The 26165-nt window shown below is 45.0% G+C and overlaps 1 protein-coding gene across 7 annotated transcripts in view; it reads right to left on the reverse strand.

Moving 5' to 3' along the window:
- LOC115198734 (dedicator of cytokinesis protein 4) overlaps positions 1–26165 on the reverse strand; it is a 142343-nt gene that overhangs the window by 51902 nt on the left and 64276 nt on the right. For all 7 annotated transcript variants that reach the window (XM_029760965.1, XM_029760962.1, XM_029760961.1 and 4 more), the window contains exons 13-20: positions 19121–19246; positions 13181–13305; positions 12362–12524; positions 9473–9579; positions 3057–3210; positions 1903–2000; positions 1607–1690; positions 803–903 (exon numbers count right to left, since the gene is read on the reverse strand). In XM_029760965.1, coding sequence (XP_029616825.1) covers positions 803–903; positions 1607–1690; positions 1903–2000; positions 3057–3210; positions 9473–9579; positions 12362–12524; positions 13181–13305; positions 19121–19246 — 958 coding nt within the window. The remainder of the gene's footprint in view (positions 1–802; positions 904–1606; positions 1691–1902; positions 2001–3056; positions 3211–9472; positions 9580–12361; positions 12525–13180; positions 13306–19120; positions 19247–26165) is intronic.

Below are 26165 nucleotides of genomic sequence, written 5' to 3' on the forward strand. Positions count from 1 at the left end.
CGCTTCACCACTCGCCGGTCCCATTCTGTGAGCTTGTGTGCCTACCACTTTGCGGCTGAGCCATTGTTGCTCCTAGAGGTTTCCACTTCACAATAACAGCACTTACAGTTGACCGGGGCAGCTCTAGCAGGGCAGAAATTTCACAAACTGACTTGTTGGAAAGGTGGCATCCTATGACGGTGCCACATTGAAAGCCACTTCAGTACGGGCCATTCTACTGCCAATGTTTGTCTACGACGATTGCATGGCTGTGTGCTCGATTTTATACACCTGCCAGCAACAGGTGTGGCTGAAATAGCCGAATCCACTCATTTGAAGGGGTGTCCACATACTTTTGTATATATAATGTACATACAGTTTTATATTCGACTGAAATCACTGTAGACTATGATTCCAGGGGCAGGCAACACTCTTTCTTTAAATGAGTTTATTTTAGGTAAGTGAGCGGTGAGAGCTTTAGCTGTGAGCCTGGCAGGGGAGGGGTGTTAGTGAGAAATGAGTAGTGTGAGAGCTTAGCAGGTAGTGAGGGCAGAACAGTGTGAGCATATCACATTGTGAGTTTTGAGGCGACAGCACAGCGTATGAGGAACAGCGAGTGGATTTGCAGGGCCAAATCAACGCGAGATATTGAGGACACATGATCCTAATTATAATTAGGAGGGCGCCACAGGTGACTCATTCACACCACTGAAGCACCTTCGCCGCCCACCGTTATTACCAGGTAGTATACCGTAGGTCTTACCATAGGACAACCATTAAAACAACCATAATACACCCTAGGAGGAGAAAGAGAGAAACACACCTGTAAGACAAGGCTCCAGCAAAATGACTCTCGATGTAGGTATCCATGACGGGTTTGAAATGCTGGAACTTGCTGTCCTGTAGCAGGTTAATAATGTGGACCTGAAAGGAGAGGAAATAATTCAACGCTCTTTATTTAGCCAGCAACAAACAACCTATTTATTCAACCTAGCCTCCTATGTGACACAAACTGGCCTATTTGTACAGATTCATCTCACATGATTGCCTCACATGATAAAGGAGAACAGAGCAGAGATGAGTCTCTGTGTGTGTGTGTGTGTGTGTGTGTGTGTGTGTGTGTGTGTGTGTGTGTGTGTGTGTGTGTGTGTGTGTGTGTGTGTGTGTGTGCGTTATTGACTGAACCGAGTCAACTGAAAGCAGATTAATCCCTCAGCTCTATATTAGAGCGATGCAGCCTGACTGGACTGGGATTGATCAGCGAAGGCTGCGAAGCGTTACAGTATTAAAGCACATCCATTGGCTCAAGCTTCCAGTGTATGTTTGTCTGTGTCTACCATGCACAATTGCACTTTTTCTCTCTGACCTCAGTATCCCACTATTGGGCACAGGCCTTCTTCTCTAATGAGGCTTGGTCTACTTCCCAACACACACACAAGCGCGCGCACACACACACACACACACACACACACACACACACACACACACACACAATTAGTTCTGCCGTCATGACACTCCAATCCTGGCTCCAACCAGTAGTGTTTAGAATCAACCAACGATTAGCTGTCAGGGAGGGAGAAAACAATATGCTAGGAAATAGAAGACCACAGAAGCACTAACCACTTACCAGGCAGTCAAACACCTTCAGCCCATACCTCTGGGAACTCTCATCCAAGATCCCAAAGAGTGTATCAAGTGTATCCTGTAAAAACTGGTGAGGGAGAGATAGAGTGATAGATATACATAAGACTGAATATCTATGAGATCATGTGGATGAAAAATCCTTTGATACATCTATAAAACACATCTAGGAGACGTTTTCAAGTAAAACACAAAAAAGGCCAATCTAAACAGGACATTCTTTGAGTGACGTGATCCTGAACCAATCAGGGTGAAAATAGAGGGCCCGGGGAGGGGCGGTACCTTGACTATCTCAGAGCCATCGATCTCTTTCAGCTTTGACAGGCTGTCATTGATCCTCTCTGGGTGGGCTCTCCACTTCAGCAGGTCTAACATGTCACCTACAGAGACACATGAAGAGAAACAACCACCGTTGCATCGTGGAAAACCTCAGTTAGTCTCTCACTACATGTCTATGAGCTGTCTACTCTTGGTTCCGAGACCTAGGCACACACACACACACACACACTGAGAGAAACATACAGATGTAGGATCTTAATTTGAGCCAGTTTGCTACAGCAGGAAAATAATCCTGCAGAAAAATGTTTACATTCAAATACACTCCAAGTTTGCATTTCCTGCTTTGCAGGACAATTCTCAGCAACAAAAGTGATCAAATTAAGACTCTACATCTGCACAGTAGCCTGGGTTTCTGCATAATGGCAACTTGCAGTTGTCTTGTCAAACAATATCATGGCGAGGCAATGAAGACGCGTTATTGAACTTCCATCACGATTTGGGAAATCCAGAACATTTCTGTCAAAGCAATATGAGGGCATATGGTTAAAGCGCTAGAATTTAATTACTGAGGAAGTAGCTGTACTTCTGGATGTGAGGAAGTAGCTGTACTTCTGGATGTGAGGAAGTAGCTGTATTTCTGGATGTGAGGAAGTAGCTGTACTTCTGGATGTGAGGAAGTAGCTGTATTTCTGGATGTGAGGAAGTAGCTGTATTTCTGGATGTGAGGAAGTACCTGTATTTCTGGATGTGAGGAAGTACCTGTATGTCTGGATGTGAGGAAGTACCTGTATTTCTGGATGTGAGGAAGTACCTGTATGTCTGGATGTGAGGAAGTAGCTGTATTTTCCCAGACAATAAACTAGATATACTCCTTGCACATTGCCTCAAATGACTTTGTGCAGTTTACGTTTCAGAATATTTACACTCAGTGGTAAACTGTTTGAGAATTCAGCAATACTACAGTAATATTCCAGACAAGACAACGACTCCGGACGAGTCAGAAACAGACCGATTATCCACTATCCAGACTGAAGGATACACTTTACACTAGTAAGTGATCTATCGCTGGATAATAGATCCATAGGTGTCGGTCTACTGGTTTAGGTGTAGGTCTACAGTGCAGATGCATGCTCTAATACTTTGACTTCCACCCTTACCATTCTGTGTGAGTTTAGTGGAGCAGAGGAAGGAGGTGATCCAAAAGGATTCCTTGGTGCCTTTCACAGCCTGGTTGTTGCCGGGCAGATTGGCTTTGGAGAAGGGCAGCTTGAGGTAACGGCTAGAGTCCTGGAGGTTAGCATTTTCCTCACACTGAAAGGAGCAGAGATAGAGTACTGGGTTAGTGCCACTACAGGAGACTGGAGAAAAAGGCTACAGTATTATGGGATTTGGTTCGTTACTTAACTGCATTCTCAAACATTAAGGAGTTTGATATACTGCTTCCATACTGCTAGGAAAATGCAGTTCGGGGAATTGAATGTATTATTATCTTCATCATCATTCAAACTACAACAGTATCTTTGTTTCAATTAAACATTGGAAAGGGCTGGGGACCCTATAAAGTAAGCACTGTGCACTTTACAATTCTTTAACTGTCAATTATTTTAGCCATGCTTTCTAATGTATCAGCACAGATTGGAAAGCATTTTGAAGCTAGTGATTAACTATGTTCTGAATAACAGTCCAGGTAGGGTATTCCCACTCTGATGCTTACACGTGGTTAGTGCTGAATTCCTCTTCCCTATTTTGGAGATGAGAAACTAGGCCATGCTAATTTCTTCCAGCTTTTGTCCTGACTTCTATCTGACAGTAAGTGGATTTTTTACACCAATGGAAAACAACACAAGAACATTCATAAGAGGCATCAAATGTAATTTCCGTAAAAACCCTACAGAGAACCGGCTGCCTCAAAAGGGGAGACACATGTAAGCACTTCAAAGCTCAAGGCTCCAAAAGCAGCTGCATTTATTGTGAATTATAGCACTTTACACACATTTCAAGGCAGCTAAAACTGTGCAAAACGGTCCACCTATAGACTATCCCTTTTTGTTTGCAGACAGGTTAGACTACAGACTGCATCTGAAGCCAGGCCAAGGTGTTTTTAATCTCTCCGTTTCTCCTGTGTGAGGGGAAATGACCTATTAGCAGTGGGAGTCTTCTTAATGAGGTGGTGAGCAGGACTAGGAAAGGGCAGCAGAGAGCAAAGCCCAGAACCACAAGGAAGGAGAGGCTGCTTGATTGCATAATGGTTCTCCCACTGTCTTGACTCCTCTGTGCTCTCCCTGTCTCCCTGTCTCCCTGTCTCCCTGTCTCCCTGTCTCCCTGTCTGTCTGTCTGTCTGTCTGTCTGTCTGTCTGTCTGTCTGTCTGTCTGTCTGTCTGTCTGTCTGTCTGTCTGTCTGTCTGTCGAACTAAGATGGGTCGAGACCAGGTATTCCCAAACTGGGGTATGCGTACCCCCAGGGGTAAGCGCAATGCCATCGGGGGTACGCCAAATAAAAATGTGATTCATTTTTTTCTTCACATTCTCAAATAGTCCATTTATATTTTCCAACGGGACTATACATTTGGGTAAGGTTTTTTTCTCGCCTGAGTAGCCTCATTTCACTGCCAAAAATCAAATTAAACCATCTAGTGTAGTGTTAAGCGAAATAACAGCACAATGTCAAATACAGGTAGGCTAGTCAAATAATTAACATCCAATCACATTAACCGTTACTCTCTCGCGGGAATTCCACTAACGGTCCTGATGTAGCCAAACGTAGCTGCTGCTCGTACTTATGGCGCAAAAGCCATGACAGGGAGACATAGTGGAGTGGTAACGCGCGTGCAAGCAGTTGCTCCCAACGCCACTTCGGTACACTGCAGCATCCACCGAGAGGCTCTTGCTGCCAAGGGAATAAAATGAAACCATCAGCTGTTCTTGTCTAATGATGTTCTGTATTATGTCATTCTGTATTATGTTTCATGTTCTGTGTGGACCCCAGGAAGAGTAGCTGCTGCTTTTGCAACAGCTAATGGGGATCCTAATAAAATACCAAATACCAAATGCCTGACAGCTTGAAAGACGTTTTGGACACTACAGTGAAAATGGTTAACTTTGTTAAAGCAAGGCCCCTGAACTCCTGTGTATTTTCTGCACTATGTAATGATATGGGCAGCGACCATGTAACGCTTTTACAACATACAGAAGTGCGCTGGTTATCAAGGGGAAAAGTATTGACACGTTTTTTTGAATTGAGAGACGAGCTTAAAGTTTTTTTTTCTGACCATCATTTTCACTTGTCTGACAGCTTGCATGATGACGGGTTTCTCACACGACTGGCCTATCTGGGTGATGTTTTTTCTCGCCTGAATGATCTGAATCTAGGATTGCAGGTGCTCTCCGCAACTATATTCAATGTGCAGGACAAATTTGAGGCTATGATTAAGAAGTTGGAGCTCTTCTCTGTCTGCATTAACAAGGACAACACACAGGTTTTTCCATCATTGTATGATTTCTTTGTGTGCAAATGAACTCAAGCTTACGGACAATGTCAAATGTGATATAGCAAAGCACCTGTGTGAGTTGGGTGCGCAATTACGCAGGTACTTACCCGAAACAAATGACACAAACAACTGGATTCGTTATCCCTTTCATGCCCTGCCTCCAGTCCACTTACTGATATCTGAACAAGAGAGCCTCATCGAAATTGCAACAAGCGGTTCTGTAAAAAATGTAATTTAATCAGAAGCCACTGCCAGATTTCTGGAATGGGCTGCACTCAGAGTTTCCAGCCTTGGCAAATCATGCTGTTAAGTCACTGATGCCATTTGGCGCCGACAGAGATGGTCGCCTCGCTTCGCGTTCTTAGGAAACTATGCAGTATTTTGTTTTTTAATGTATTATTTCTTACATTGTTACCCCAGGAAATCTTAAGTCTTATTACATACAGCCGGGAAGAACTATTGGATATAATTAAACGTCAACTTACCAACATTACGACCAGGAATACGACTTTCCTGAAGCGGATCCTCTGTTTGGACCACCACCCAGGACAATGGATCAGAACCCAGTAGGCGACTCAAAACAACGCTGCTACAGAAGTGGCAGACGGAGCGGTCTTCTGGTCAGGCTCCATAGATGGGCACCCCGCCCACCGCTCCCGAGTATACTACTCGCCAATGTCCAGTCTCTTGACAACAAGGTAGACAAAATTCGAGCAAAGGTTGCCTTCCAGAGAGACATCAGAGATTGTAACATTCTTTGTTTCACGGAAACATGGCTCACTCGGGATACGTTATCAGAGTTGGTACAGCCACCCGGTTTCTTCATGCATTGCGTCGACAGAAACAAACATCTCTCTGGTAAGAAGAAGGGCGGGGGTGTATGCCTTATGATTAACGAGTCGTGGTGTGATCATAACAACATACAGGAACTCAAGTCCTTTTGTTCACCTGACCTAGAATTCCTTACGATGAAATGCCGACCGCATTATCTACCAAGAGAATTCTCTTCGATTATAATCACAGCCGTGTATTGGATAACTGCCTCAATAGGTCCACAGACGACGCAATCGCAAACACACTGCCCTAACCCATCTGGACAAGAGCAATACCTATGTAAGAATGCTGTTCATCAATTACAGCTCAGCATTTAGCACCATCGTACCCTCCAAACTCGTCATTAAGCTCAAGACCCTGGGTTTCGACCCCGCCCTGTGCAACTGGGTCCTGGACTTTGACGGGCCGCCCCCAGGTGGTGAGGGTAGGAAACAACATCTCCACCCCGCTGATCCTCAACACTGGGGCCCCACAAGGGTGTGTTCTCAGCCCTCTCCTATACTCCCTGTTCACCCTTGACTGCGTGGCCATGCACGCCTCGAACTCAATCATCAAGTTTGCAGACGACACTACAGTGGTAGACTTGATTACCAACAACAACGAGACGGCCTACAGGGAGGAGGTGAGGGCCCTTGGAGTGTGGTGTCAGGAAAATAACCTCACACTCAACGTCAACAAAACAAAGGAGATGATCATGGACTTCAGCAAACAGCAGAGGGAGCACCCCCCTATCCACATCGACGGGACAGTGGTGGAGAAGGTGGAAAGTTTTAAGTTCCTCGGTGTACACATCACGGACAAACTGAAATGGTCCACCCACACAGACAGCGTGGTGAAGAAGGTGCAACAGCGCCTCTTCAACCTCAGGAGGCTGAAGAAATTTGGCTGGTCACCAAAAACACCCACAAACTTTTACAGATGCACAATCAAGAGCATCCCGTCGTGCTGTATCACCGCCTGGTACGGCAACTGCTCCGGCCACAACCGTAAGGCTCTCCAGAGGGTAGTGAGGTCTGCACAACGCATCACCGGGGGCAAACTACCTGCCCTCCAGGACACCTACACCACCCAATGTCACAGGAAGGCCAAAAAGATCATCAAGGACAACATCCACCCGAGCCACTGCCTGTTCACCCCGCTATCATCCAGAAGGCGAGGTCAGTACAGGTGCATCAAAGCTGGGACCGAGAGACTGAAAAACAGTTTCTATCTCAAGGCCATCAGACTGTTAAACAGCCATCACTCACATTGAGTGACTGCTGCCAACATACTGACTCAATCTCTAGCCACTTTTATAATTAACATTTGGATGAAATAAATGTATCACTAGTCACTTAAACAATGCCACTTTATATAATGTTTACATACCCTACATTACTCATTTCATACTTATATACTGTACTCTATATCATCTACTGCATCTTGCCTACGCCGTTCGGCCATCGCTCATCCATAAATGTATATGTACATATTCTTAATCATTCCTTTACACTTGTGTGTATAAGGTAGTTGTTGTGAAATTGTTAGATTACTAGAAGCACAAGCATTTCACTACACTCACATTAACATCGGCTACCCATTTGTATGTGACCAATAAAATTTGATTTGATTTTGATTTGATTTGAGCGGCTTCTCGGCCCTCACTAGCATGAAAACGAAATACAGGCACAGGCTGTGTATGGAAAATGATTTAAGACTGAGACTCTCTCCAATACAACCCAACATTGCAGAGTTGTGTGCATCATTTCAAGCACACCCTTCTCATTAACCTGTGGTGAGTTATTCACAATTTTCAATGAACAAATAAGGTTTTATATGTAAGATGGTTGAATAAAGAGCAAAATGATTGATTATTATTATATTATTATTTGTGCCCTGGTCCTATAAAAGCTCTTTGTCACTTCCCACGAGCCGGGTTGTGACAAAAACTCACAAGTTTTCTTATGTTTAATAAATGTATCGTATAGTGTGTGTGTGGCAGGCTTACAATGATGGCAAAAAACAACATCTGAGAGTGCGCTGACCCTGCTAGAGGGGTTACACAGCTGGAGGTTGAATAATTGAAGGGGTACGGGACTATAAAAAGTTTGGGAACCACTGGTCTAGACAACCTATAACCCGTCTGTCACTCTACAGTACCTTGGATCTCTCTACAGTACCTTGGATCTCTCTACAGTACCTTGGATCTTTACCCCTGCCTGTGTCTCATTCTCTGTCTCCGAAGAGTCCAGACTATCCACAACCTGTGCATGCTCTCTTACCGTGCCTTTCTTCTTCTAAAACTAACAGACCACCTACAGTGCTCTGTATCCCTTCCTGTCACTCCCTTAACCCACAGCCTCAGTGCTAACTAGCCTTGCCCGTCTCACAGAACAGCTCCTTGCTAGCCTGCAGCAAACTATTGTGTGCTCTGTAATCTCTGTCTCTGCAGCTTATGCTCCCTAGCCCTGTCGATCTCAACCTACAATTACCCAGAGTTACACCCCAAAACAGGCAACAGGCCCCATAACGCAGAGCTGTGTTTAATTGGCTATGCCTGAGGGTTGGTTTAAATGCTGTTTGCTTTGGACAGGCCATGGGTTAAGTGGAGAGCTTACTGGGGTAGTAAAGAAAACAAGCTGGGATGGCAAGCGCCTGTTTATGACAGAGTATAAGCTGGAAAAGTATCAACGGGAAATAGCAGTGTGAGCATGTGATGTGATGTGTGTGTGTGTGTGTGTGTGTGTGTGTGTGTGTGTGTGTGTGTGTGTGTGCGCGCGCGTGTATTTAGGCATGGGTGAGGACAGAAAACACCCACAGACACAGCCATAGACTGCCACACACACACACACACACACACACACACACACCTCCGCCCATGTCTCATGGTTAGTGGACATTACATAAACAGATATTACTCATCATTCTGCTAGCCTACTCATTGCTGAAGCATCTGACTCACCTAGCCACCGCTCTGGAGCCAAGCAGCCACAATCAATCATGGTAATGGGACTGCGTTATTACAGCGCTTTTTTCTCAAGGTCTCAAAGAGCTTTACATGAAACAGTATGGATTGACTCATCGCCCACTAATGTGGAACGCCTACCTAAGTGACGACGATCATGGTGGACAGGTGAGAAATGATTGTGTGTGTGTGTGTGTGTGTGTGTGTGTGTGTGTGTGTGTGTGTGTGTGTGTGTGTGTGTGTGTGTGTGTGTGTGTGTGTGTGTGTGTGTGTGTGTGTGTGTGTGTGTACAGTAGGACTCCAGTACCTTATGAATGATGAGCTCGTGGGTGCCGTCCGGTAGTGTCCGTCCGTCCTCCTGCATCAGATGAACGAAGGAGTAGCCAAACAGCTTCTTCTCCCCTTTGTCTTTCGCTGTGGAACACCGCACACATCCACCGTCACTATCCGGAAACACACTATCACCGCTACCCTCTGTTACTCTACGATCAGACAGCTATGCTATAGAGTGCAAGACGTACGCATCACATGTGGCTGGTGGCACCTTAATTGGGGAGGATAGCATTCCATTCACTCCACTCCAGACATTATTTTGAGCCATCCTCCCCTCAGCAGTCTCCTGTGTTATGCATCCATTCAACCTGAAAGCTCTATCGCTATGTTTAGAGCCTTGGAGGAAGTGAGGGAAAATGGTGCCTTTATTAAGGTAGCGGTTTAAAAACAACACCTACGAGTGTCAGATCAGGGAGTGGAGGTCACATGAGAATTGTTCCTGAGTGTTGTGGGAGAGGGTGAGACTCGCTCAACTACAGGCCTGGAAGAGGATTACGAGGAGATTCTGGAGACACAGGCCCTTTTTGCATTGATGAAAGTTTAAGGAGATTCTCCAGAGGTATTGGGGGAAAAAAGCCAGAGAATAGACTAATTACTGTAATGTAAAGCTGTGAAATGCTCATGTCTCAACCACTACCTAAGGAGGTAGCGCGCGACATTCGTCTGACAGTTGCCTCCTCCCCAAGCAGGGCAGTGTAAATAGAATTGTCTCGTTGAGCCTAACACACCTACAGTAAACATCGTAACAGCAGAGCAATGTTTTTGAAACCGCTGAAATATATAGACATAGACATATCTTTATATTTGAAACTTGTTTTATTGAGTTAACTTAAATTGCAGTAACAGCCTATTTCATTTAGAAATTGTTGTCATAGCTTTAAGAAGCAAAAAAAGAGGGGAACTCTGCCTGGCTGGCTGCACTGAGTCACGTTAAACAGCTGATGTCCACTCCCCAGTGAATTACTCATGTTTTCAGTTGCAACTTGATGATTTATATGATATTGATAAAATTGAAGCCTGGTTTGTTCTAATGTTGTAAGATTGTATATTCATATGGGAGGGGTAACCCTTCATTTTTTATATGCTAATATTATGAAGACATGTTGTTAGGTCTAGCTAGCTAGCTAGCTAGCTAGCAGAAACTGCTTATGTTTTGAAGGTAAAATATGAGTGTACATGCGATAATTTTATTTATTTATTATTGTCTGCACATGCTTGTGAATTGTTTCATTATTCAAGAGTGTAATGTGGTTTGGTTGCATTATTCAAGAGTGTAATATTGTTAAGATGAAAAGTTTCTTGCATACCCTTATGAAAAAATATTGCAGTCAGAGTGCAGTATAACTGCAGTTATTCTGCAATTACTGCGGCGAAAATACCAGTCGGCTGAAGTTACTGCACTTTTACTGCCGTTTCAAAACTGAAATGTTTTTTATAAGGGTAGTGGAATTGTTTGTTGTTAACATACTTACTGGCTACTGGCTATACTATAGGCTAACGTGACTGTGATATTTACGGGAAATTTTAAGCTGCAGCGCAAGAATGTCTGTTGCCAAGCCCCCGAACTCTCTCTCGGCAACAACAGCGGCCCAAAGGCTAGCAAAAGGCAAATAGCTGAGTCACACTGTACTGTACAGTGGCACCCTCCCTGCATACTTCATAAGCTTACAATATCATGACCATCCGATGCTAATGTCAATTGAAAAGTTTACGTACATATTATGTCAATTGAAATCACATCGTGGTGCCTCCGCAGCAACTCTCTTCAATCTAAATACACCCACAAATCTCTTTAAATCTCTCCCCTGACCTCTGACCCAACTGTGACCTCTGACCTTACGGCTTCTGCCCCACACAGTGTTACTAATTTAGCGACTTTGCCGCTATATTTTATCGAGTTTTCAGACCCCTCCACCCAGGTAGAGAAGCATGGGGGGGGGGGGATGCGGTGGGAGAGGGGGCGAAAACACTACATCAGGGACTGTAGCTGTGCCGCAGCAAGGTAAATTGGTGCTGTGACAAAACGTCATCTAGCGACTTCTAGCGACAAATCAAGGAGCAAATAGCAGTTCTCACTGACAAATTGTTGGCAACACTGGCCCCACAGTCTCAACAGATAGCTGTTACCATAGAAACAAAGTAGAACCTCTAAAACTGCAATCACTGGAGCCGTCACCAAATGTAAGATATTAGCATTAGATGTGTGTGAGATACAGTAGGTGGCGGCGGTGTGGGTAAAAGTTGTTGTGTGTTGTACTGTTTTTTTGACTTGTGCATGTCATCTATTCTCTTGGCAGGCTAGCCTCGACAGATTAATAGATTAATAGTAAATTAATTAACAGAAAACATTATAGTACCAAGTTCAATTAATACTTTTAACTATTCAGAAGATTCAGTGTCAGCTATGTAAAACTCATTACAAAAAAGGATAATAGTAATGGAAAAACTTAGAAATAATGTATTGTCAAAAACAAAACATTTAAAACACTCCACAACCATAATATCACTGGCTGTGCTGCCCAAATTAAAAGTTCATTTAGAGAGATAGTGTCCCCTCTGGCTACATTCCCAATGTCAGTAGTAATAACCCAATATCAACTGTATAGGCCTCCAACCTCTACAGAGCCACAGAGCACATCAACACGTTGTATGAGAGAGTCCGCTATCCCCAAATCACACATCAGAGGAGTCATGACTGGCTTGTTATTAGTCTCATAATACAAAACATGTATATAGTAATATTGGAGTCCATATACACACGCACACAGGCAGATACATGCACAGAAACACACGCATCCATCTTACCCCCCCCCCCCCCACACACAATACATTTTCTCAGAGTAGTGGTGGAGTAGTATCTTACTGGAGCAGTGTCTGAACTCAAAGCGGACGTGCGCGCCCCTGAACATGTCCACAGGGATGGGTAGTTTGATCTGCTCAGCCCAGCGGGGACTGTTGTTGTGGTAGAGCACAAAGGAGTGGTACTCATCCCCACCAGGCTCCCCTGAACCAGCCGCTACATAACTCTGGAGGAGAGAGAGAAGAGGAGAGAGGTAGAGAGGCAGGTAGAGAGGGGGGAGAGAAAGACGGAGGATAAAGGGAGGGGAGAGAAGGGAGGGAGGGATGGAGGAGAGGGATAAGGGGGAGAGGAAAGAGGGAAGAGAGGAGGGGTAGATAAGACAGGAGAGAGGGGAGAGCGGCGTTAATAGGTAGTGGAGATGAAAGCAAGAGATGGAGAGAGGAGGAGGAGGGAGATTGCAGGACACACACACTGTTTACTGGACCTGTGACGCACAGCACTCTCAGTCTCTCGCTCTGGCTGAGTGAGTGACAGGGTTGCATGCAGAGGTGAGCTCTAGCAGCAGCAGAATCAAATCTATTTTCTGCGTATGGCTGCAGCATCCTGTCTGATCAGGAAACCACAGTGTTTTACAGAGAAAACTAGTACCCTAGCAATGACCAACACCATGTGCCAAAACCCATCCTCATCTCACATCTAGCTGAGGCAGATAGATACATCCCACAACCAGTACACACCAGATGTACCCACATAGGCCTTCAGCATTAGACAACATTAGCCTCGTTCAGTCTGATTGAACCAGGTCACAACAATACACCTACGAGAATTGAAAGCACAATCACGCCTGTAGTATGAAAAACCATAAGGAATGGATGATCTTACCTTCATGACCTGGCCTTCGATGTCCAGCACATAGACCGTGATCTCCACGTTCCTGGCAACGCTCTTCCCTCCTTTCTCAAACTCTCCTTTCTCCAGCGTCACGTAAAGGTCATTCCTCATCTCTCCTGCAGGAGGGCGAACAGAGTCGTTCAAACAACAAGAAAGAAAGAATGTTGCACACTGTATATAGATAAACCTAACCAACGTTTCGTTATTTTTACCAGTTGAAATAACAGGCATACTCATCTAGTGTTTGGTTGATTATATTTTAATGTATAAAAACATTAGCCATTTGCTTCATTCTATAGCTAGAGGATTCCTGATATTTCCAGGAGTGAGAAGTATACTTTTTTTTCCTTTGTCTGTTGTGGTCTAGTATTGTTTTTTTGCTAGCTAGGGCCATCTACTTTAAGTGGTGCCTGTCTTCCCAGTGGTCTACTGCTCATAACTTGCAGATAGTTGTTGACACATCAACCAGGATCAAGGGGCAGAGCAATGGCAGGACAATTTGTTGCTTGTTTTGGTAATCAGTGGCTGTATTGGAGGGGGAAGGGTTTCACCTCTCCTAGGCAATCAGCAATTAGTACAGGGAGGTGTATTCTCCACCTCTGCTAGACAATTAGCAATTATTGTTAATTCTTCAGTCTCCCCTGGCTTCTTAGCAGCGGCTTACCGTTGACGAAACAAAGACGCTTCTCCCAAGTTGTTTGAGGAAGGCTCCACACCACTCTCACTTGAGTATCTTACCTAGTTTTTTACAGAATAATCAACTTACAACTTACAGACTAATCAACGTACTCTTTTGTAGCGTTGTCAACGATGTGTGTGTTTTCTATACCTGTTTGGACCTCTCCCTGTAGACTTTACAGACACTCCCCACACCTTGGCTGCAACCCATGTGGAATTCTGGCTTCTCTGGTAGCGTTTGGAACAGCCAATCATCTCCGCTTATGCTGCCTGTCAGACCCTTGACTTTTTGGCCGTGATGGAGAAATGGATCACCCCGGAGTACACTGCTACTCCAGCTGTTCTTTCCTCGTCTGACTGTTTTCTCATAGTCCGAGAGCATCTGGCCGTCGCGGTGGTGGCACAGGTCTACTAATTTCTAAGTGGAGATTCTCTTTCCTTCCTCTCTCACCTGTCCATCTCCTCATTTGAATTCCATGCTGTCACTGCCACTCAAGCTTAACATTATTAGGCCTCCCGAGTGGCGCAGTGGTCTAAGGCACTGCATCACAGTCCCACGAGAGATTCTGGGTTTGAGTCCAGGCTCTGTCGCTGCCGGCCGCGACCGGGAGGCCCATGGGGCGGCGCACAATTGGTCCACCCCCGTCCGGGTTAGGGAGGGTTTGGCCGGCAGGGATGTCCTTGTCTCATCGCGCACTAGCGACTCCTATGGCGGTCCGGGCGCAGTGCACGCTGACACGGTCGCCAGGTGTACGGTGTTTCCTCCGACACATTGGTGCGGCTGGGTTGGATGGGCATTGTGTCAAGAAGCAGGGCGGCTTGGTAGGGTTGTGTTTCGGAGAACGCATGGCACTCGACCCTCGCCTCTCCCGAGTCCGTATGGGAGTTGCAGCGACAAGACAAGACTGTAACTACAACCAATTGGATACCACGAAATTGGGGTGAAAGATATAACAACAAAAAAAGCTTAACATTATTGTCATCTATCGCCCACCAGGTGCCCTTGGAGAATTCCTCAATGAGATTGACGTCCTGATAAGCTCATTTCCTGACGATGGCTCACCGCTCTTCGCACTTGGCAACTTCAACCTCCTGCTGTCGATTCCATTTCTTTCCCATCCTTGCCTCTTTTCACCTCACCCTTTCTCAATCCCCTCCAACTCACAAGGCAGGCAATATGCTTGACCTCATTTTTACTAGAGGCTGTTCATGTACTAGTCTCACTGCAACCCCTCTCCAGGTCTCTGATCACTACTTTGCTTCCTTCTCCATCTCCCTTTCCTCTAACCCTAACCACTCAGCCCCTACCCAGATGCTCATGCTCCGTCACAATCTTCACACTCTCTCTCCTGTTCTATCCTATGTTCTCTCTCCTGTCTGCTAAATCCTTTTCCCTCCTGTCTCCTGATTATGCCTCTTTGACCCTACTCCTCCCTTTCCGCATCCTATGACTCGCACTGTCCCCTTTCCTCCCGGCCAGGGTCGGCCCTCCCTTCCTTCTCTGTGGCTGAGTGACTCATTGCGAGCTTACAGAACAGGGCTGCGGGCAGCTGAGCAAAAATTGAGGAAAACTAAACTTTCGGAGGACCTATCATCCTTTCACTCCCTCCTATCTACCTTCTCTTCCTATGTATTCCTCTGTACGTGGTTAAAGCCACTTTAAAATGTCAAGATTCTGCCTCTAATTCTAGGAAACTCCTTTCCACCTTCTTTATCCTTAATCGGCAGGTAGCCTAGTGGTTAGAGCATTGGACCAGTAACTGAAAGGTTGCTAGATCGAATCCCTGATCTGACAAGGTAAAATTCTGTCATTCTGCCCCAGAACAAGGCAGTTAACCCACTGTTCCTAGGCTGTCATTGTAAATAAGAATTTGTTCTTAACTGACTTGCCTAGTTAAATAAAATAATAATCCTCCTCCCTCTCTTCAGACTAAAGGTTAACTACATCCCCCTACTCATTCACTCAGCCTATAAAGTCTGCCTGTCTCACTCACACAACTACCATATGCCTTGAACTCTTTCTCCCCTCTCTCCAGATGATATCCTGTGACTAATGAGGTCTGGCCACCTGACAACCAGCCCACTCAACCCCTCCTCCCTTCTCAAAACCATCTCTTGAGACTTTCCATTCCTCACTTCCCTCATCAACTCATCCCTGACCACTGGCTGCGTCCCCTCTGACTTCAAAATGGCCTGAGTTGCTCCCCTCAGACACTCGACTCAACTGACATCAAAAACTATAGACCTGTATCCCTTTTTGTTTTCTTTCCAAAACACTTGAGCGTGCCGTCTCTGATCAACTTTCTAGTTATCGCTCTCAAACTATCTTCTTGATCCTAACCAGTCATGCTTCGAGACGGGTCACTCAACCGAGACTGCTTTTCTCTGTCACGGAGGCTCTCCGCACTGCCAAAGCTGACTCTCTCTCTCCTCTGTTCTCATCCTCCTAGATCTATCCACTGCCTTTGACACCGTGAACCATCAGATCCTCCTCTCCACCCTCTGAGTGCTGGGTGCTTCAGGCTCTGCACACTCTTGGATTGCATCCTACCTGGCAGGCTGCTCCTACCAGGTGACGTGGAGAGGGTCTGTGTCTGCATTCTGTACTCACTACTGGTGTACCCCAGGGCGTTCGGCCCTCTTTTCTCTATACACCAAGTCACTCGGCTCCGTCATATCAAGCTCAACCTCAACAAGATGGAACTGCTCTTCCTCCCGGGGGAAGGCCTGCCCGCTCAAAGACCTCTCTATCACGGTTGACAACTCCAGAGTATCGTCCTCCCAGCGTGCAAAGAACCTTGGCGTGACTCTGGACAACACCCTGTCATTCTCTGCAAACATCAAAGCAGTACACTCCGTTCTGCCACCTCAGGTCTCTTGGACCTCCCACCCCACGGGATGGCAGCTCCCCCTCAGCCCTGACCAAGCTTTTTTTTCTGTCCTGGCACTGCAATGGTGGAACCAGCTTCCCCCTGAAGCTAGGACAGCAGAGTCCCTGCCCATCTTCCGAATACATCTGAGACATACCTCTTCAAACAGTATCTTAAATAATCCTCCTCGTCACTTGGGGATTAATTATATGGATGTTAGTATAATTACTTTATTTTATTTTTTTCCTGTGTTTCAGTGGTCACTTATGATATACATGTTAGTTAAATAAGTTAAGCAGAAAAGTCTGTATCAGCAAAGAGAAGGCATCGACACATCACACTGTCAGCAAGGATCGGGTGACCTCTTCACCCCAGTGACAGACATGGAAGTGACAGGGTTGGCACAGGCCACAGATCTGTTTTCAGGGCAGACGGGACTGAGGGTTCTGAATCTGAACATTCTACAAAAACAACAACATCCCAAAGGCTGGCAAAAGGCGTATAGCGGCACCCTCCCTGCATACTTCATATAGCTGACAATAACATGTCAAATTTTAAAAAATAAATCAATGTGCTTGGTTTTCACTTGCGCCTGCACTTTCAGGTGTGTGTGTGTGTGTGTGTGTGTGTGTGTGTGTGTGTGTGTGTGTGTGTGTGTGTGTGTGTGTGTGTGTGGGGGGGGGGGGGGGGGGGGGGGGGGGGCTCTGGAAGTAGAATGGATGTATGGTCATAGTGCAACTATAGCATTAAAGACGGCAGGTGCTTCCTGCAGTATGACTCAGACGGGTGACATGGATGCTACACACACACAGTCATATGCTATTCTATCACCTCATCACCGGTACCCCGGACCACAAGGTGTGACAGTTAAACCAGACGCTCTTCATTTACTTTGTGAGATAAGGAGAATCACACCCCCCCCCCACTTACACTCTGAGCTGGTGGGAAGTTTTAGTTCAGTTATGTACAGCAACAAAATACTATCTGAGCCAGTGAAGTGTTCAACCTGTACTGAGATAAGTGTACACACACAGACATTCAACAGTAGCTAGTAGCTGCCTCGTATGAAAACAGTCTCCTGAGGAGGTCTGTCTAACTTCACCGCCTAGAGAATAATTACAGGAAAGTACACATGTATACGCTCAAGGCATAACTGTGGCTCAGTTGGTAGAGCATGGTGTTTGCAATGCCAGGGTTGTGGATTCGATTCCCACGGGGGACCAGTACAGGGAACAAAAAAAATTATGAAATGTATTCACTACTGTAAGTCGCTCTGGATAAGAGCGTCTGCTAAATGACTAAAATGTAAATGTTTTTGGAGAAGTATCACAATGTAGCAAGGCAACATCTGCATGAGAGAAGACAGGTCCGTATCCACTTCAGAGAATAGTCAGCCACAGAATAGAAACGAGAGGAAGTCATCTTCTTCCAGCCCCTGTGTGTGTGTGTGTGTGTGTGTGTGTGTGTGTGTGTGTGTGTGTGTGTGTGTGTGCGTGTGTGTGTGCGTGTGTGTGTGTGTGTGTGTGTGCAAATAGCTCTCCACATCTCTATCTAATGGCGTCCAGTGTTCAACTCAACCCAGAGAGATCGACTCTCTCGCTCACACACACACACACCCCCACACACCCACAGCCTGGAGAGGCTGACAGAGAGAGCAGTGCAGCCTGACTATAATCCTTTGCCTACAGGAGCGTACACACACTAAAATCCCTAGCCTAGGGGCACAGTGAAAGTGGGAGCAGACTCTGACAAAGACCGTGAATATAAATCTTGAGTTACCGTAGAAGGCAAAACACTAGGGGGGGACGACACAGCGAACGGTTCCTCTTTTTGTGTTTCTTTTTATGTGAATGGACGTTCACGTGGATTTTTTATCTTCTTTCAAACAATGGCTTTATGTTTGTTTTTCAAGTACGTTTTACTGTACACTTTACTATGTACAGTCATTCATGCCAATACACACTCACCGGACAGTTTATTAGGTCATCTAGTACCGGGTTGAACCTCCCTTTTCTTCTTGTCGCACCATTCTCTGTACACCTTAGACACCGTCGTGCGTGAAAAGCCCAGGAGGGCGGCCGTTTCTGAGATACTGGATTTGGCGCGCCTTGCATCGACGACCATACAACGCTCAAAGCAGCTTAGGTCACTTGTTTTGCCCATTCTAACGTTCAATCGATCAGTAACTGAATGCCTCGATGCCTGTCTGCCTACTTAATAATATAGCAGGCCACGTGACTCACTGTCTGTGGGAGCGATCCATTTCCGCGAACCCGGTGGTGTACATTGGCCATGCGTGTAGATTTACCTGCAAAACCAGTGCAGTACAGACGTCGTTATGTTTTGACCAAAGAAGATTTTAGCTGCGTGGGTGGTTTCTTACCTGGCATGATGATGTCAGAGAAGCCCAGTTTCTTGGTGATGGACACTCCTCTGGTGAACAACACCATGTACTCTCTCCTCAGCTGTTCAATGTCCCCGTGCAGCAACTGGAGAGATACAGCCAGGCCTGGGAACAGAAGAAGCCCACACAAATGTTTAGAATTAAAGTGATGCATCTTGAATAATTGGCATATATAGTAAGAAACGACACACACACACACACACCATGAGTCAGACTACGGTATGCTTTAAGAAGAAATAATAAGAGAAAGCATCGGTGTTGTCTCCATCTAATATATTGGAAAACACCCAATAAATGTAAAATGTCAGACTGTGGCCTTGGAATAAAACCCCTGCTTCTATTTTCAGTATTTTTCTTCCATTTTCATATCGTTCCACATCTCCTTGATGCCATGCTAGATATTGCTCCGGTTTCCAGGGAAGTGAAAAACGCTTTTGGTCAACCAGACCATTGATCCTGTCATTCTGAAATGTTTCAGGTCACTATGTTCTCGAATTTAGAAACTGCTGCATATTTCGCCGGCCTGCTAACTGGAGAAGCTACAGCACTTTGTGGCCCAAGATGGCAAGGTTTTAATTCCCCCCAAACTACAATATCCACACACACACATATATATAGATGCACGCACACACATTCCTTGAACAGATTTGCCTGTCACGGTTCAAACCACAGGAATACAGAGGCAGCGGTCTTGTAACAACACTGAAATCCTTCCACAGTAACGTTATGTTTCAACACGGCACAGTCAAGGCTTGATCAATAATCAAAGAAGAGAAACCCATTAAGTTTGGGTGGAGATTCCACAGTGCTTGGGGCATGTCCGCCTTGCCCTCCCTTTCATGTGGATGAAGCCCATGGCGCAGCACAGCCTCACAGCCACTCCAGGGCCACAATTAGGCAAACCCCTGCTTCATTACTATTCTACACAGTAACACGCAAGAGTATTCAGGGCTGCCAGCCTGCCTGCCACCGCTTTGACACTCTCTCCCCTCTGTCCTCCTCACTGGCTTTTCACCAACTTAACACAAGGAGCACAGGGAGCAACAGGATGGAACATTTCCGCTGTTCAACAACAACAACACACAGCCTTGTGTTGCTTCTGTCCGTTGCGGAGCCTCATTCTCTGTCACTTTTGCCGACTCCGTACCCTCCCTCTCTCTCTCTCCATATTCTCTCCATCTCTCTTTTCCTGATTATTCCTTCTCTCTCTTCTCTCTCCCTCGCTCTAATGATTATTCAAACTAATATCATTTCCCACATTCCTCTGCTTCAGATTTTCTCGTATTTTCTTCATTCGTCTCTCCCTGTTAATTGGCTAGCAGCTAGCTAATATCTCTCCATGGCTGGTTTTGGTTGGTAGTTGGAAGCTCTACACAGCGAGCCCCGCTACGCAGCACAGCACAGCACACCACCGCTCATTTTAATTGTTCCCCTGACAACCAGACTAATGAATTTAGGGCCTTTAATTATGCAAGTTATTTCACCGTCTCCTGCATCAATGATTTATAAGGGCAGGACCCGTGGAGGAGAGAGCGGATGCGCGCTGTCACCTGGCTACAGGGCTGAGAGGCTCAACTGATTGTCTTTTAGTGCAGTCGTATAGTAGCCTGCTGCAATACAGCAGAACGTGTAAGGGGCTGGAGTTGTTATTGAAATGAAGCGGATACATACTGTACAGTAGGAATGGTGGATGGCTTTAAATACACAGAATTAGCGGGGGAAACAAGGGTTCTCAGTCAAGTCAAATCCAAGTGAAGTGTAATGTGGTTTGTTCTGCAGAAGTCAACATTTCTACCTCCTTCGGAATGACTAATCTGCTTTCATGCATAACATGCTGTTACTAAAAAAGGTTTTCACATGCAGGGTTTCCATGGAACTACTCCATACACTGTGATTATGTCAAAGTTTTATGCCGAATCATAATTAATGAATGCGCCCTCGCTCCTCAATGAGCCAAACAGCACTGGTTTGACATAATTTATCAGCAACTGCTGTATCAATCCATATCGCATTCATCATCATTCAGATGAAACGCACACAGCTTTACCGTGATGTAGTTTGAACTGTCCCCGTTTCATTTTTCAGCGGCTGTGAAATAGGAAAGGGGAAGCTTGATCCAGCACTGAGTATGATCGATGGTACAATCTGGAAGGTATTCGATGGAAAGCGCCGGAGCTTCTGATGAACACAACTTAACAGGCCAGGGTCAGAGAAATGTGCATTTGAAAATAATTCCACTACAGAGGACACATCAACTCTACTTCAATCATGTGACGGGATGTGATGTGATGCGATGTGTGTGTGTGGGGAGAAATGGGGAGAATGGGTGAGTTGATGAGCAAGAGGACAAAAACGATGCATAATGATGTAAACACCAATTGTGAATGAAGAACAGGGTGGGCCATTCTATTGTTTTGATCAATTCTAATTATAGGCCTAATCTTAAAATGGTATGTTCCCTTTATCAGTTCACCGAATCAAAGCCGTCTTATCAGTCGACTCTGGCCTACTTGGAATAGGCTACACGGTGAGCGTAATTGTACATGCTGAATGGCTTTCGATATCTGGGAAAATATCCACTTTGGGCAGCAGGCACGAGTGTCTGAGAATGTGGTGATGAGGCTTGTTACACCTTACGTTGGCAAGGGAAGCAATGTCCCCACGGAGAATTGCTTCACTTCACTTTAATTGGCGAACAAGTTGCTTGCAAAGAAAACAAGTCTGGCCGGCACCATGAACAAAGTGAGTCGGGAGCTTCCTCCCTCTGCACAAAATAAAGGCAACTGCACAACTGTTGTGGTACAACAGTGTGGAAGAATGACAAGACACAAAGATAAAATTGGAGACTACAACCAAACGAAGGTACGTCAAAGTGTGTCAAGCTATTGAAAGTTTAAAAAGAAAAAATGGTGTCAACTGTTAGGACAAGGGATAACATTAAATGAAATCCAACGAATGCCATTGCGTGAAGACGCACACAAACACGAGCTGACAATAATTGATTAATTTTGACTGCTGTCATATCTACACTCATATTCATGATGAGGCCTTTCTAGCTTTTTTTTGCAGAGTTTCACTATTTATCAAAGCCAGTTGGCGCTTATAATGATGTTTAGGCTACGTTTTCATCATTTGACTGCGCGTCTTTTGACCATGTGTCTTGGTGGTTGGGTTATTTTTATTTGGTCCATATAAAAAAAAAGCTACTACCATGTTCCAATGCATATGCTTTCTGTTTCATCGTTGTAACAATGGCACTCCACTAATAAAATTGATTGAACACTTGAATTTGAGCAATATTTATATTGATTGAACACTTGAATTTTAGCCATTTTTATTCTTATATATATTTTTTTACATATAACCTACTGTAACATAAACAAATGAAAATACTATTGTGTTAGTTGAAATAAAATACTAATCATATTCTACTGTCACCCAAGGCCTTCATAAACACAACCAAATGATTATTTTTGAGATAGCATATATGAAATATATTAATTCCACTGTTAGAATGTTGCAGTCAGAATGACTGCTCTTTAGCTTGAACTGGGTCCCTCGAGGCCCAGCGGTTCTACTGTTAACCGGTCTCTTCCCCTTCATCTACACTGATTGAAGTGGATTTAACAAGTGACATGAATAAGGGATCATAGCTTTCACCTGGTCAGTCTATGTCATGGAAAGAGAAGCACTCAGTGAAGAAACATTGATAAGTGCGGGGTGGCAGGTAGCCTGGCGGTTAAGAGCGTTGGGCCAGAAACCAAAAGGTTGCTGGGTCGACTCCTGAGCCTGTTAGGTGGGAAAATCTGCCGTTCTGCCCTTGAGCAAGGCAGCCCCCAACAACAACTCCCCGGGGCGTCAATGACGTGGACGTTGATTATGGCAGCCCCCCCCCTATACACCTCTATCAACTACATGGTTACCAATTCTTCTAAATACAGCAGAGCAGAACACTTAAGTGTTATTGGACCATATCATCCTGCATGGAAACTGCCACAAATAACCTCGATGTCTAAACCTCCTAAACTCTTCTGCAACCTCCTGAAACATCAACACATCTTAAACGCATTCTGAATCCCCATCCTCTTAGTTAACATCAAATATGCATGTCTTATCTGATATTAACAACAACATAACAGACTACTAGATACTACTGCAAAATGCATGTATTATCTGATATCAACAACAACAACATAACAGTCTACTAGATACTACTGAAATATGCATCTGATATAAGGATTATAACATCATTGTATAGAACTTATTAATTCAACTCCATTGAGTCAGAGAGAGTGCAGTAAATGGTTGATTAAAGTTTATCTCTGTAAGGATATTGTATCTCCTACTTAGCATCATTCCCCAGTTCACTTTTGTCTGGGAATTCATTCCAATTTCTCGCTTATCAATTCAACTGAGCAAATAACATCTTCATTTATTCCAAAGCCAATCTTTCATTTGGGATTTTAACTGGCGCCGGGCTATTAGGGCTGACCCCATTTAGTCGACGGGCCGATTGTTTGGTCAATAGGCTGTTGATCGACCAAAATGTCTTTACTCGAGCTGTAGCAAAAAATATATATCGTGGTGCACAAGACGCCTGTCTGATTGGAGCCTGTCTGAGTGGATTAATTCATTGTGGAGGCCGTTGGGATGGCACAGTCCATCAGTCTAAGATACGGTACTGCAATTGTATATGGTTATACTATGTAAGAACAATGGTGCAACACAAATAAAAATGATATTATTTTATAATAAACGTGCTTTCTCCTGCGTTGGGTAGTGGTCGCTGTCCGGGGTTCTGAAACACATCAGTGCGCTGTTGAATTGGCGCATTTCCCTAGACCCCGTTTCTATGTGCATAATAGCAACGTTAACCAGCATATTGGTGTTGAATACAATGTGGCAGTGGCAGCAGCGGAGTTAGGAGATGAGAAAACAGCCCTTGCCTTAATTGTCTAAGAAAAGTGAGGAGAGAGGAAACGCCAACTTAATTAGATCTATAATCAACAGCCTAACTGTTAAATGTGCCTGGCTTTATAAATCATCCATATAAACTCAGCAAAAAAAGAATCGTCCCTTTTTCAGGACCCTGTCTTTCAAAGATAATTTGTAAAAATCCAAATAACTTCACAGATCTTCATTGTAAAGGGTTTAAACACTGTTTCCCATGCTTGTTCAATGAACCATAAACAATTAATGCACCTATGGAACGGTCGTTTAGACACTAACAGCTTACAAACGGTAGGCAATTAAGGTCACAGTTATAAAAACTTATGACACTAAAGAGGCCTTTCTACTGACTATGAAAAACACCAAAAGAAAGATGCCCAGGGTCCCTGCTCATCTGCGTGAACGTGCCTTAGGCATGCTGCAAGGAGGCATGAGGACTACAGATGTGGCCAGGGCAATAAATTGCAATGTCCGTACTGTGAGACGCCTAAGACAGCGCTGCAGGGAGACAGGACGGACAGCTGATCGTCCTCGCAGCGGCAGACTACGTGTAACAACACCTGCACAGGATCGGTATATCCGAACATCACACCTGCGGGACAGGTACAGGATGGCAACAACAACTGCCCGAGTTACACCAGGAACGCACAATCCCTCCATCAGTGCTCAGACTGTCCACAATAAGCTGAGAGAGGCTGGACTGAGGGCTTGTAGGCCTGTTGTAAGGCAGGTCCTCACCAGACATCACTGGCAACAACGTCGCCTATGGGCACAAACCCACCGTCGCTGGACCAGACAGGACTGGCTAAAAAAGCTCTTCTCTGACGAGTTGCGGTTTTGTCTCACCAGGGGTGATGGTCGGATTCGTGTTTATCGTCGAAGGAATGAGCGTTACACCGAGGCCTGTACTCTGGAGCGGGATCGATTTGGAGGTGGAGGGTCCATCATGGTCTGGGGCGGTGTGTCACAGCATCATCGGACTGAGCTTGTTGTCATTGCAGACAATCTCAACGCTGTGCGTTACAGGGAAGACATCCTCCTCCCTCAATGGTATAACCACCATTGAGCTGTAGGCCTAAGAGCACATTCTGTTTAGTCTTAATACCATAACTTACTTAGGCTTATATTTCAATACTTATATAGGCTACTGTATCAATCAATCATTTATTCGTTCATGGTATCACACAGCATACGAGTCATTCATGATTTGAAATGAAATCAAGCATTTTAGTTTTAAAATACAATAACAAAGCGACCACTGAATAATTAGCGTAAACAATAGATAGGCCTAAACCGTTCCATTTCAGAAATTGCATTCACAAATAAAATAAATGCGACAGTTTTTAGTCTTTGCTGTAATAAAAGCATTTACAAAAAAAAAAAGGTTACAGACTCTCTGGTACACTTATAATTTATTTAGTGTTGTTAGCATTGTTCCAAACGGTCAAAAAAAGTATATTGTAATGTAACAGCACCTGTTTAGCACACATAACATGCACGCAGCGCTTGCTCCATACCTTATTTTTCTTGATCTCCAGTATTTTCCACAACTAGTCAAATTTATTCCAAACATTCCATTGTTTCGGGTTTATTTGTCAGTCCACTGCATCTATATTGCTGTCACGCAGATTACAAAAAGAAAACCAGCCCCGTCGCGGACACTGACGTCTTGCTCCCAGACAAATTAGACAACTTCTTTGCTCGCTTTGAGGTCAATACCGTGCCAACGACACGGCCCACTACCAAAACCTGCGGGCTCTCCTTCACCACGGCCAATGTGAGTAAAACATTTAAACGTGTTAACCCTCGCAAGGCTGCCTGGCCCAGACGGCATCCCTAGCCGCGTCCTCAGCGCATGTGCAGACCAGCTGGCTAGTGTGTTTACGGACATATTCAATCAGTCCCTGTCCCAGTATGCTGTCCCCACATGCTTCAAGAGGGCCACCATTGTTCCTGTTCCCAAGAAAGAAAAGGTAACTGAGCTGAATGTCTATCGTCCGGTAGCACTCACTCCCGCCATCATGAAGTGCTTTGAGAGAATAGTCAAGGATCATTTCACCTCCACCCTACCTGA

The sequence above is a fragment of the Salmo trutta genome, chromosome 8 (genome assembly GCF_901001165.1).
Source record: "Salmo trutta chromosome 8, fSalTru1.1, whole genome shotgun sequence".
Taxonomy (NCBI): domain Eukaryota; kingdom Metazoa; phylum Chordata; class Actinopteri; order Salmoniformes; family Salmonidae; genus Salmo; species Salmo trutta.